The sequence below is a fragment of the Nycticebus coucang genome, chromosome 4 (genome assembly GCF_027406575.1).
Source record: "Nycticebus coucang isolate mNycCou1 chromosome 4, mNycCou1.pri, whole genome shotgun sequence".
NCBI lineage: Eukaryota > Metazoa > Chordata > Mammalia > Primates > Lorisidae > Nycticebus > Nycticebus coucang.
The window spans coordinates 59,822,145-59,836,281 of record NC_069783.1 but is presented as its reverse complement, the minus strand read 5'-3'; the positions used below and the strand labels follow the sequence as shown (position 1 = coordinate 59,836,281).

The following is a 14,137-nucleotide window of genomic DNA, read 5'->3' as shown; positions in this document are numbered from 1 at the left end:
TCCTCCATAGAATGCTGTGGCATCACACAGCTCACAGCAACCCCCAACTCCTGGGCTTAGGTGATTCTCTTGCCTCAGCCTCCCAAGTAGCTGGGACTACAGGCACCCACCACAGTGCTCAGCTATTTTTCATCACAGTTTGGCCTGGGCTAGGTTCCACCTGCCACCCTCAGTATATGGGGCTGGCACTCTGCCCACTGAGCCACAGGCACGGCCCTGTTTATATATTTTTGAGACAGAGTCTTACTGTGTTGCCCAAGTTAGAGTGGTACAGCATCAACCTCACTCATAGCAACCTCAAACTGCTCGGCTCAAGAGATCCTCTTGACTCAGCCTCTCCCAAGTAGCTGGGACTACTTCTAATTTTTGTAGAGATGGAGTCTCGCTCTTGGTCAAGCAGGTCTGGAACCCCTGAGCTCAAGCTATCTTCGTACCTTAGCTTCCCAGAGTGCCAGGCTTAAAAGCATGCGAGCCACCACGCCCAGCCTGAAGTGGCTGAGTTTAGAATTTTAAATGCAGTGAAGGCATTCATTTGGAGCTAACTTGGGAGAATCGTTACACAGTAGTCACTTGAATTGGTTCGTACCAGGGAGTCACATTCTTATATAAAAATGGGAGTCTCTGAAAATTGGGTTCTTACCAAGTACCTGAACATAAATATATCGAGTTGAAGTCCTTCTAACTTGTTCCTTGAATTAAGCATAAATAAGCTTTATTAAGAGCATTTCCTAGAGTTTCCATTACAACATGAGACTGGTATCCTAAATCTCATAAAGCATACCACTGTTTCAAGAACTCTACGTTCCTATCGTTCATTAGAATTGCTAACAACAAAAACCTTCATTTTTTTTGAATCCATTACGTATAGCAGCACTCAACATTAGGTATATGTTATTTTTTAAACTAATGACTCATATTTTAAAGTTGGAAACTTTTGTCCCCAACTCTTTTAGCAGATGTTCAGGTAGCAGACAGACTTCAGAAGGTCAGTTAATTGCCTAAAACCACACAACAAGTATATTGGTTTCAAACTCAAGCTTTGCCGAATGTTTTCTTCTACCATTTGACTTTCATTGAGTGGAAAGCTGAAAGTATCCTGTATTGAAAATATATCTATAGCAAAGACATGATTTAAATTACATTAGAAATTTTGGAGTTTTTATTCTTAGGTATTTATATCTTTTAGCAGATACATTGCTAATAAAGTATAACATAAAATACATTATGCTAATTACAGAAGTTTAGACCCTAGGATCTCTGAATGTGTTCATCACTATTTCTGTTTTTGTTTGTTTTGTTTGTAGAGACAGAGTCTCACTTTATTGCCTTTGGTAGAGCGCGTGCCATCACAGCCCAGGAGCAATCTCCAGCTCCTGGGCTTAGGCTATTCTCTTGCCTCAGCCTCCCCAGTAGCTGGGACCATAGGCACCCGCCACAACGCCTGGCTATTTTTTGTTGCAGTTTGGCCAGGCCCGGGTTTGAACCCACCACCCTTGGTATATGGGGTCGGCGCTCTACTCACTTGAGCCACAGGCACTGCCCACTGTTTCTGTTTTTTATTCTAGTATTTATAGATTAGTTTAGAACTCCACATCTGGGTATTTATTTATTTATTTTTTTTTTTCATTGTTGGGATTCATAGAGGGTACAATAAGCCAGGTTACACTGATTGCATTTGTTAGGTAAAGTCCCTCTTGCAATCATGTCTTGCCCCCAGAAGGTGTGGCACGCACCAATGCCCCGCCCTCCTCCCTCCTTTCCTCTCTCTGCTTTTCCTCCCCCCCCATAACCATAATTGTCATTAATTGTCCTCATATCAGAATTGAGTACATAGGATTCATGCTTCTCCATTCTTGTGATGCTTTACTAAGAGTAATGTCTTCCACTTCCATCCAGGTTAATATGAAGGATGTAAAGTCTCCATTTTTTTTAATAGCTGAATAGTATTCCATGGTATACATATACCACAGCTTGTCAATCCATTCCCGGGTTGGTGGGCATTTAGGCTGTTTCCACATTTTGGCGATTGTAAATTGAGCTGCAATAAACAGTCTAGTACAAGTGTCCTTATGATAAAAGGATTTTTTTCCTTCCTGGTAGATGCCCAGTAATGGGATTGCAGGATCAAATGGGAGGTCTAGCTTGAGTGCTTTGAGGTTTCTCCACACTTCCTTCCGGAAAGGTTGTACCAGCTTGCAGTCCCACCAGCAGTGTAAAAGTGTTCCCTTCTCTCCACATCCACGCCAGCATCTGCAGTTTTGAGATTTTGTGATGTGGGCCATTCTCACTGGGGTTAGATGGTATCTCAGGGTGGTTTTGATTTGCATTTCTCTAATATATAGGGATGATGAACATTTTCTCATATGTTTGTTAGCCATTCTTCTGTCTTTAGAGAAGGTTCTATTCATGTCTCTTGCCCATTGATATATGGGATTGTTGGCTTTTTTCATGTGGATTAATTTGAGTTCTCTATAGATCCTAGTAATCAAGCTTTTGTCTGATTCAAAATATGCAAATATCCTTTCCCATTGTATAGGTTGTCTCTTTGCTTTGGTTGTTGTCTCCTTAGCTGTACAGAAGCTTTTCAGTTTAATGAAGTCCCATTTGTTTATTTTTGTTGTTGTTGCAATTGCCATGGCAGTCTTCTTCATGAAGTCTTTCCCCAGGCCAATATCTTCTAGTGTTTTTCCTATGCTTTCTTTGAGGCTTTTTATTGTTTCATGCCTTAAATTTAAGTCCTTTATCCATCTTTTTTTTTTTTTTGTAGAGACAGAGTCTCACTTTATGGCCCTTGGCAGAGTGTCATGGCATCACACAGCTCACAGCAACCTCCAACTCCTGGGCTTAAGCGATTCTCTTGCCTCAGCCTCCCGAGTAGCTGAGACTACAGGCGCCCGCCACAATGCCCAGCTATTTTTTGGTTGCAGTTCAGCCGGGGCCGGGTTTGAACCTGCCACCCTCGGTATATGGGGCCGGCCCCCGTTATCCATCTTGAATCAATTTTTGTGAGTAGGGAAAGGCGTGGGTCCAGTTTCAGTCTTTTACATGTAGACAGCCAGTTCTCCCAACAACATTTATTGAATAGGGAGTCTTTCCTCCAAGGTATGTTCTTGTTTGGTTTATCAAAGATTAGGTGGTTGTAAGATGTTAGTTTCATTTCCTGGTTTTCTATTCGATTCCAAGTGTCTGTGTCTCTATTTTTGTGCCAGTACCATGCTGTCTTGACCACTATGGCTTTGTAGTACAGACTAAAATCTGGTATGCTGATGCTCCCAGCTTTATTTTTATTACTAAGAACTGCCTTAGCTATACGGGGTTTTTTCTGGTTCCATACAAAACACAGAATCATTTTTTCCAAATCTTGAAAGTACGGTGTTGGTATTTTGATAGGAATGACATTTTTCTTAACAATAAGCAAATTATTGACAATTTAAAAATTTATAAATTTATTTTAAGCCTTCTACATACCAGGCATTTGCTAACTTAGAGACAAGGCACATATTTGTAGTCCTTCATTATATGGAATGGTATCATTACTTTGATATTATATTAGTCATTTATAATAGCACTCTAACAGGTATTTTATTACTTTAAAAGGTATTGAGTATTGAGTTTTTTTAATAATTGTTTAAGTTGATAAAATTAAGGAGCATTGTTTTATATTTTTTATCATTTAGCTGTAAATAAAACTTGAGGCTCAGCACCTGTAGCTCAGCAGATAGGCACCAGCCACATACACCGGAGCTGGTGGGTTCAAATCCAGCCTGGACCTGTCAAACAACAATGGCAAATGTGACCAAAAAATAGCTGGATGTTGTGGCGGGCACCTGTAGTCCTAGCTACTTGGGAGGCTGAGGCAAGAGAATTGCTTAAGCCCAAGCGTTTGAAGTTGCTGTGAGCTGTGACTCCATGGCACTCTGCTAAGGGCAACAAAGTGAGTTACTGTCTCAAAAAAAAAAAAAAAAACTCGAACAAGTTGGATAATTAAAAAATTATACATTTGAAAAATTTTTTAAGATAAACATTTTATCTGTCTAGCATAGTTCTTTTTTTCTCTTACTCCGTTCCCTTTAAAATTATTTTTCCCTTTTAATCGGGCTAGGTGGGCAGAAAAAGAACTGAACATGATGAAGCTTTTCTTTGATAATTTGGTATACTACATTCAGACTGTAAGAGAAGGAAGACAAAAGCATGCACTGTAAGTACCTCTTAGCCATGTTAAGTAGTTCAAATGTGGATTGTCCTCTAAAAGAGAATTTTCCAGTGTTCTGACTGCTGTTCTTTTATGTAGTAAATAAACGTAACAGAAAATTTGTGTAAGGTTATAAAAGAAAGGCTGGATAGAAGTTTTTTAAGTTGAAAGATTGTTCATCAGGTTACTCTTATAATTCTTAGTCTTGGGGAATTGATTAACTTACGTTGTTGAGATTTGTTCAAAGATGTTTCTAGGAATCAAAGCTAAATGTATTTTTCAGAAATCATCAATGCTTACCTTAATATATTGATGTTAAAATTTATAAATATTTACTTCTTAAAGAATATGCTTAAATAGTTAATTTTAAACATTTTCTTTAGTTATTATCATAGAATACTAGTATTAGACAATTTAGGATGTGTGGAAGATTTTAAAAGTGGTAGTATAACTGGTAACATTGTATTATATACAGTATTTCAAAAGTTTTCTCTGGGTATATTCAAGTGACTTGACAAGATTTATTGGAAATTTATGGGTATTGTATAGCTGTGTGTAAAGGTTCATATAAGAACATGAATGAAAAATTGAAAAGGTTTCTGCTGGTAAACTGATTGGTATTGACTGATGCCAAAGTTGAGGAAACCAGCTCGTTGTCATTATTGGCATGTGTATCATTGAGTAAGAGAAGTAATTACAGTGCTGACTGAGAAAGCCTGCACATAGCATACCTACACATAAATAGAAACCAAGCAGACTATATAAGCGTTCAGAAAAATCATAGACCTTTGAAGTATATTTATTCACTTCCAAAAATAATTCACTTAACCTCTTCTCACAAAATAATTCCTTTCTCAGATTTCACTACATCCTAGAGCTGTGGTCTTTAACCCTGGTTCCACAGCCTGTTAGGAACTGGGTTGCATAGCAGGAGGTGAGCAGGCAGGCAAGTGAAGCTTCATCTATATTTAGAGTCACTTCCTAATCACTCGCATCACTACCTGAGTTCTACCTCTTTCTCTCAGATACACACACCTTCCCTAAGCCCCAGTCCTTACTTCCAGGCTGTGGAATAATTACCTTCTATGAAATGGGTCCCTGGTGTCAACAAAGTTGGGAACTGCTGTGTACTAACACTTTCTTTTTTTTTTTTTGAAACACAGTTTCACTTTATCGCACTCAAGTGGAGTGCTGTGGTGTCATACCTCACAGTGACCTCAAACGCTTGGGCTCAAGTACTTCTCTTGCCTCAGCCTCTCTAGTAGCTGGGACTATAGGCCTGGCTATTTTTCGTGTGTGTTTAGCAGGCCTAGGCTGGGTTCGAACCCATCGGTCCTGGTATATGTGGCTGGCGCCCTAACCACCAAGCTACCACTTTCTGAGACACCTAGAACTTGAAGACTTGAGGCTTTTTTGCATTTTTATTTATGAATGTGAATGATAATGATTTTTTTTTTTTAAGTAGCCAGTGTTTATTGATATTTACTGTGTACCAGGTACCATTTAGGTACCCAGTATTAAGATACACAGTAACCTGTTTGAGGTTAGGCAGTCTCATTTTAAAAATGAGAGCCCTGAAGCTGTGAAACAACAAAATTTGCCCAAGTTTACACATAAAGAGTAGAGCCAACATTTGTACCCAGTCTGTTTCTAGAACTCATATCCTTTTATTTTTTCCAAATTATTTAAGTCAAATGCTTAGACGTCATTCTTTTTTCTTTTTTTAAATTTTAGATTAATGTGAGGGTATAATTAGATTACAGTGTTTGGATATGTTAAATGGAGTCCCACACCCAAAAGTTATGCCATATGCCTTCACATTGTGCCCATTAAGTGGAAGCACACAGAACTCATTCTTTAATGCTACATTATATTGCCATCAGTCTCTACCTGTCTTACTAATAATATTGAAATATATTCATGTCTTCTCATAAGTTGACATTTCGACAAACATGGCTTTTGTCCTCATAACCACCACCTCTGAGTCAGGCTCCTTGCCTTGGATCCCTTCCTGTCCTGGTTCATTTCTTATCCCTGTCAAATTAGAAAGGCAGTATAGTATTGGGGAAAAGCACGTGGAATGAGAATCAACTCAATTCAGACCGGGATTTAGGTTATAAATCTATTATTTTAACCTTTTTTCAATTATTTACTTCTCTGATGTAAATACCACATTTTTACCTTATAAGTTTTTAGAAGAATTAATTATACCTGGCACATAGATTGTGTAAATTGTAGTTACCTGGCTAAAACAAATAATACATGATATGAAACAAATAAGAACTCTGCCCTATACCCTCCTTTAGATTCTTAATTGAATAAAAAGTAAAACACCAATCTCTTCGGACTGGTATCCTTGGCCCTCTCAGATTAACTCAATTAACCTTTCCAGATTTTTACCTATGATTTTGTTATGCAGACACAGAGCTAATGAGTGATGGAACTCGTATCTCAATCTATGCTCTCTAAGGCCTCTACTACAAAAATCTCAGTCTTTTTAGTTAACAACAGTATAAGCTGTAAAAAACCGTTCTTGAATTTTATCCAGATTGCATTCTATTCTGAGAGTTACCTACATTTCCTCTCTCCCCTCATACCTGGCCACATGTATTTTCATCTTCACAAAGGGCACTGCAACATTAGTGAGGCAAAAGTTCATCTTTTCTTTGCTAACATTAATAAGAAACCCTAAAGGTATGTTCAGTGAATTCAATCTTTAGAAAACTTTAACATTAAAGTTCAATAGTAAATTTAGTTTAATTTTGGGAAATTAATTTTTGAGCTAATTTTGGGAAGCTTTTGAAATTTTGCACTTGAGAATTACAGAAAATTGAAATAACATGCCCTTTGACCCTCTGCAAGCTAAAATATGGGGAGGGCTTTGACTGGCTACTGCTTTATGTTGGCAAAACAGTTTAAGGAGTTCATTGACAATCTGTTGATCTATAATGGAACTCGTGATCAACTTAGGTTCATTGATTGGGTGCTCATATATTGAGGGAGCTAGAATGTTGTGATATTATAAATACTGTTCACTGGGTTGCTAAGGGAATTCTAAAATGCCTACCTGATTATTACGCCTGTCCCTACTTTGCTCTCCCCAACACCCTTCTGTGACTTTCTTTCCCATCCAGAACAAATTTCCGGAAAACCATACTTAATACGTTTACAGAGCAACTCTTAAATTAACCATTGAATTTTGTATACATGAATTATAATTATTCAGATTTGAAATAACTTTTAAAAATTTATCAGGCATATTCTTTATGGATTAGCTTTATGGAAATGATATTTTACTGGTGTTTTTTGTTTAAGGAATATAGTATTATCACCGTATAGACAATAATATGAAACATGTAGTTTTTAGATAAAGATGTAGTTTTTTACTTGTTAAGTATTCTAATTTTTGTGCATATCACATAATTTTAAAATGACATTTCTTTTGCTTTGGTGTTGAGTTTTCCTATACTAACTTTGGAAGTAAATTTTAATTTGGAAATTTTTGCAATTTATTAAATTGCATAAGTTTCACTATATATGAATGCTTTATGAATGCTTTGTACATAACAAAAATACGTTATTAAAATAGAATTTTGCTGCTTTGGTGTAAGTTATGATTAGGACCACTAAGTTTTTAATTATAGATAATTGATTTTAATGACTTTTAAATTACAGGTACAGTCATAGTGCTGAGGTTCAAGTTCGACTTCAATTCTTGACTTGTGTATTTTCAACTCTAGGATCTCCTGATCATTTCAGTAAGTTTTTAAAATAGTGTATTTTGAATTAAGTTTTGAATGTTGGAAGAGTCCAGTTACATTTACTTGTGCCTCTAGGTTTCTCAATACATTTATAAATTATAACAACGTTATACACTATTAAAATGATTGAGATGGTTTGCATTTAAATAAATCTCCCCCTTTTTGAAATTTGACATTTTGTTATAATGTTCAAAACTTTGGCACAAAGTCACTGAATAAGCACATTAATTACCATTGGTATTTTTTTTTGCAAGCTCTATGATTGCAATTATACAGTGTTGAAAAAATACTTTCTCTGTTTCACAGCATTGTGTTTCCCAAGCTCCCAAATACTGAGTTTCTTCTCACTATGTAGGGCAGTGGTTCTCAACCTTCCTAATGCTGGGATGTATTTTCATAGTTACAAAGGTGTCATAACCCACAGGTTGAGAACTGCTGATGTAAGACAATGTGAGTATTCCCCTGACACAGTCTCTTCTTAGTTCCATCTCTGCAAGTTTCTCAATGTATCAAAGACTCATTTCAAGAACAAAATATTTGGGATAGGAGAACATAACTCTTTAGGATATAACATTCTTTTATTACCTTTGGTTGTAGAATTTTGCTATCACTTTGGTTGGAGTGAGCCATTGTTTATGTACTATTACCAGAGCTAATCATTTTTTAAAATTTTTTTAAAAATCAAGACAGAGTCTTTCTCTGTTGCCCAGGCTAGAGTGCAGTAGTGTCATCTTGGCTCACTGCCGCCTCCCAACTCCTGAGTTCAAGTGATCCCTCTTCTTTAGCCTCCTGAGTTACTGGGACTGCGCAGCACCGAGCCTGGCTAAAAAATTTTTGTAGAGACAGAATTGTTATATTGCCTAGGCTGGTCTTGAACTCGTAGACTCAAGCAGTCCTTGTGCCCGGCTTCCCAAAGTGCTAAGGATTATAGGCATGATCCACTTCTCCTGGACCAGGGCTAATCTTTTAAAAATTGCTTACTTCATAGGCGGTGGAGACATTCAGAAGTCCTAGTTTTATTAGTGTAATCTAAAACTATTTCCTTAACAGTTTATTTTTTTTTTTTTAAGTAGGGATTGGTCTGGTATATTCAGAATGTGAACCACATCCAATGCTAGATGTTCTCACGAGAGAAGGAGCAAGCTTGATTCTGTTGGCCAGAGTTCCTTTTCTCTTGCTGTTGTGATTGTGTTATCTTTTACTCTCCGTGCTCCCTTTCTGTGTATCCATGTCAAATAAACCTCACTTGTTAGATGGATAACCTTTCTTTAGCTATGGATAATATAGTCAAACAGACAGGAATCTTGCTGGCCTGAGAGATATCCTCATGACTCTTTCAAGTCTATAGCTGTGCTTGAAATACATTTTGTTTATTTTACCAGGTTTATAATTTTTTCTTCCTGTTCAAACTATTTATAATAAATGCCACTAACACTGTAATACCAACAGGCTTCAAAAGTAAGCTACCTATTTTTGATAGGAATCTTTTGTTTCATTTTATTAGGTCATTTATTTGACCCATTATGGCTTATACATATAAGAAATAGGTAATGGGCGGCGCCTATGGCTCAGTGGGTAGGACGCCATCCCATATACTGAGGGTGGCAGGTTCAAACCCAGCCTGGGCCAAACTGCAACAAAAAAGATAGTTGGGCATTGTGGCAGGTGCCTGTAGTCCCAGCTACTCGGGAGGCTGAGGCAAGAGAATCATCTAACCCCAGGAGTTGGAGGTTGCTCGGAGCTTTGACTCCACAGCACTCTACCGAGGACGATAAAGTGAGACTCTGTCTCTAAAAAAGAAATAAGTAATGTAAAATATAGCAGAACCAATCTACAGGGAGAAGTCGAACTAAAATAGATACGGTCAACATAAATAATATGACCAGTATGTTTCATGTTTGTTTTATTTTACATAGTGTAGATTCTTATGTATGGGTTTATAATAGCTACTGCACAGATAGTATCAAAAGAAAATTTCTCTTTTCTCATTTCATGTTTATACTGCTTTTTTTGGTACATTTCCTATCGTCATAATGTGCTTACTCTATAGTTACAGGTAGTTGCATCCGTATAAAGTCAATACCGATTTTCAATATTCCGATAATTATAGTCTTATACAAATTTAGAACAATAACAAAAGATTATTGCCTGTGGAATGTGGATAGGTGATTCAGCCAATTATGAATGCACTTCTGTTTTATTATATAGTTCACTATAATTAAACTGGATACTCTTTTGATGACTCTTCTCCATTTTCTTTATCTTACTCTTCTTGATTATTCAATGTATTTAAATTTAATGTATTCTAAAGGTTTCTAGTTCATGTTTACTCCTGGAGGCATAAAGTTCTTAGAACAAATAATCTACACATTGTTTCTGTGAGAAACTGATAGAATACTTGTTTTACTGGTAGAACTCTTTAGAGTGATATTACTACTAGATGAATATTTTCAGAGGCATTTTTCCATATTCTAGCATCTCATCTACTTTCCCAATAAAAAGAGAGGTTTCTTGTGAATATACTATACCTTCATGTCCATTCTCATTTCTGGAGAACCACACTTCATGATAATACTTCAGAAATCCATGAAGCTGTGAAGCCTTTATTCTAACCTTTTGGAGTGTCTCATTTATCCATATTAAAACTTGTGCGGCGCCTTTGGCTCAGTGAGTAGGGCGCCGGTCCCATATGCCAGAGGTGGCGGATTCAAACCCAGCCCCGGCCAAAAACTACAAAAAAAAAAAAAAAAAAAGAATTCCTATAAAATGTTCTCTTTCAGTCCTTATAGTTCCGTTTTTGTCTTTCTTCTGCCATACTTAAGAATCCTTTATAACTTGGGTCAAAGTACCTTACATGTTTTATCCCAGTGGTATGGTTCCCTAGCTAATTGTTTCCTCTGATGCGTAGTTGTTTGTCGTAGGATTTTTTTTGTAATTTACGGAAATAATGCTTATTTATCTCCTTTATACAGATAATGACCTTTGGAAGTGGTATCCACTCTGTAATCCTCAGACCTTAAAAGTGATACCTAAGTTTTTAGGGTTATCGTCTGTAATCATTTTTACTATAATAAAAATATCTGTTTTAGGGAGAATGCTTTTCTGTAGCAAACAACTTTTCTAGAATACTTTGTAAGTTGTGTCTTTTAAGGTAATTTATACATGGGTTATATTTAACTATATTTTGAAAACAAATTATGGAAATTTCTTACAAAATGTTTTTTATAAAATGCTGTATCTGCTTCATATTTCTGGAGCTATATTGGTGCTTTTAGTACATTAAGTAAGGACTAAAATGTTGTATGTGCCATGTTCAAAGTTTTCCAAACAGGAAGACATAAAGAATTGTTAATGGAGTAGTATATATTTCAGATATAGTTTATGTAAATGAACTACAGTAAGTCCTTAAATAACATCATTTTGTTAATAATATTGATGAGGAGAAAATTTGATTCCTGGCCAGAACCACTGTCTTTAGAGTTTGCACGCTCTCCCCTTCTTCGCCTGGGTGTTCTCTGGGTACACCAATGTTTTCTCCAGATGCTCATGTTAGCTTCGTTGGCATGTCTGTATAGTCTCAGTGTGAGTGAGTGTGGGGCTGTGTATTTATGTGTGCCCTACTTTGGGATGGTGTTGCATCAAAGGTTTGTGCCTTGTGCCCTGGGCTGCCAAGATAGACTCCAGCCACTCTCAAAGTGGATTGGAGAATGAATGAATAAATACAAGTTACTATAAAACAAAAATTCATAAATTCTGTGATAGTCATACAAATGCATGGCAATAAATGTGATATGAAAGCATTCAGTAGTTTCTCGTGTTTGTTCTTGTTTTTGAATTGCATGCTGGTAGGAGATTCAGTCATTCCTTGGGTGAATTTACCTAATTCACCAAAATTGGGTAAATTAAAATTTTGTTTTTATTCACATATTTCAAGTGTTTTGGATCTTTATTTAGAAGTTTGATTTTGGGTTTTTTGACCAGAAATATGCCATAGGAATTTAACTCTTAATGGGAAAATTGGTTGTTTCCAAGAACTTGTCCATGAGGTAAAGAGAGGAATTACTGTATGCACATGGATAGACATTCATACACCTAAAAGAAGATGTGCAATTGTTTTATCATAGTTACTAAAGTGTAAAATTTGTAACTTTTGTCTAGGGTTAAGTTTAGAGCAAGTCGACATTTTATGGCATTGTTTAGTAGAAGATTCTGAGTGTTATGATGATGCACTCCACTGGTTTTTAAATCAAGTTCGAAGTAAAGATCAACATGCTATGGGAATGGAAACCTACAAACATCTTTTCCTGGAGAAGGTAATTTTATTTCCTGACAGTGTTATATACATTGTTTTTCTATATTCCCTTTCTGTCTCTTTATGAACTCTGTAATGTTTTTATTTTTATTTTTTGACATAGTTTTTATTAAAGTAGACAAAAGGTACTGATTTTTACCAGTCCTAGTATGATTTTTTGGCATTTGGACTTCATTGAAATTTTGTAACTATTTTCATGTACTATATAAATGAATACTTATAAGTGAATACTTATAAATGATTGCTTAGTTTATATTTACAAAAGTGTTCTATTAATTAGTTAAAGTACTTAAACAGTAAGCAATATAATTTTTAGGGCAGTATTAATTAAAACTGGTGACTTCTTTGGTTTTTTTTTTTTAATCATTAATAATGTAGTCCAATTTATGGGGATGATGCTCAGATATCTATGATTTGAGTGAAGTAAATTAATCTCCAGAAAGGCCTATCAAGATACATTATCAGTGGTAATAAAGGTATGCCACTGTTTGTTCTCCTTTACCAGATGTCACTGTTAGTTCAGGTGGTAATTTTCCTAAATAACCTACTTTGATTTGAATTTTGAAAATAAAGCAAAAGACTTCTGTTTTCATATTTATCTTTGAGGTTTTGTACCTTCTCTGCAAACTCTCACAATATCTCGTGATGGCATTAAGTAGATGTAAATGAGTTTTAGTACATATAAACTAAGTCACTTAATAGATCCAAAACAAAGCTACAAATAAAACTTCAGCAATTTTAAATTTCACGCCCTGACTTCAACACAAACTATACTTATAGCTGTACATCTCATAAATGTGTATGGTATAGGATACAATGGATGTTGTATGGAATGTTTTTATTCACTTCCTCTATTAGGTCTTTATACGTCTAGTATTGAAACATATACTAGGTAGTCTTTGGTTCTTACCTGAATAAAATTTTCATTGAATTGTTTTCTCTTTTGCTTTTTAAAGTATCAGGAAAAATTTAAACTGATAACATTTTTTCTGAAATGTTTGTAGTAATATTAAATTTGTTTATTTCATTCTAAAAAACAACTGTTAATGTCATAGTAAATTAGCTTTAAATTTTCTTTCCTAGATGCCCCAGCTAAAACCTGAAACAATTAGCATGACTGGCTTAAACCTATTTCAGCATCTCTGTAACTTGGCTCGATTGGCTACCAGTGCCTATGATGGTGGTTCAAACTCTGAGGTATGGATTTAGACTTACTCTGTTAGGTCAATTTACAGAACTTGTACTGTATTCTGTAAGTTGACCCCCCGCCACGCCCCCAAAGGACTAGGCCTACTGTACTGATACATACTTTTAGTGCATGTCTGACCTATGAAAATTAAGTCAGCTTAAGAAGATAGTCAATGTAGAGAGGTGGTCAGCTGTGGAGGTTGTATTGTATTCCTTTTAGTCCTTACCAAATTTGGTGATTTTATTTTTAATTGTCAAAGATGACCTTGGTTGTACTTAATGAAAACCTATTAACATGGTCCTAGATTTATAAAGGGCCACCTGAATGTTTGTTTAGTTGCCTAGAAGTTCCTTGATAATTCAGTGAAGTATTTTAAGTCACATAGAGGGTTGATTTATCTCAAATCTTATTTTTAAACTATTTGGTGTGGCCAAGCTTTTAGTTGCTCTGGTCAATTTAACTCCAGAATTCTTCTCAGTAACCTCTTTTTTTTTTTTTTAAGAGACAGAGACTCATTTTATCACCTGTCGGTAGAATGCCAGGGCGTCACAGCTCATATCAGCCTCCCAAATAGCTGGGACTACAGGCGCCTGCCATAATACCCAGCTATTTTTATTTTATTTTTTTTATTTGTTTCAGTTTGGCCAGGGCTGGGTTCGAACCCACCACCCTTGGTATATGGG

The 14,137-nt window shown here is 36.0% G+C and overlaps 1 protein-coding gene across 4 annotated transcripts in view; it reads left to right on the top strand.

Moving 5' to 3' along the window:
- Positions 1 to 14,137, top strand: part of USP34 (ubiquitin specific peptidase 34) — a 276,477-nt gene that overhangs the window by 123,969 nt on the left and 138,371 nt on the right. For all 4 annotated transcript variants that reach the window (XM_053589538.1, XM_053589537.1, XM_053589535.1 and 1 more), the window contains exons 20-23: positions 4,103 to 4,198; positions 7,868 to 7,950; positions 12,112 to 12,266; positions 13,349 to 13,462. In XM_053589538.1, the coding sequence (XP_053445513.1) occupies positions 4,103 to 4,198; positions 7,868 to 7,950; positions 12,112 to 12,266; positions 13,349 to 13,462 (448 nt within the window). The remainder of the gene's footprint in view (positions 1 to 4,102; positions 4,199 to 7,867; positions 7,951 to 12,111; positions 12,267 to 13,348; positions 13,463 to 14,137) is intronic.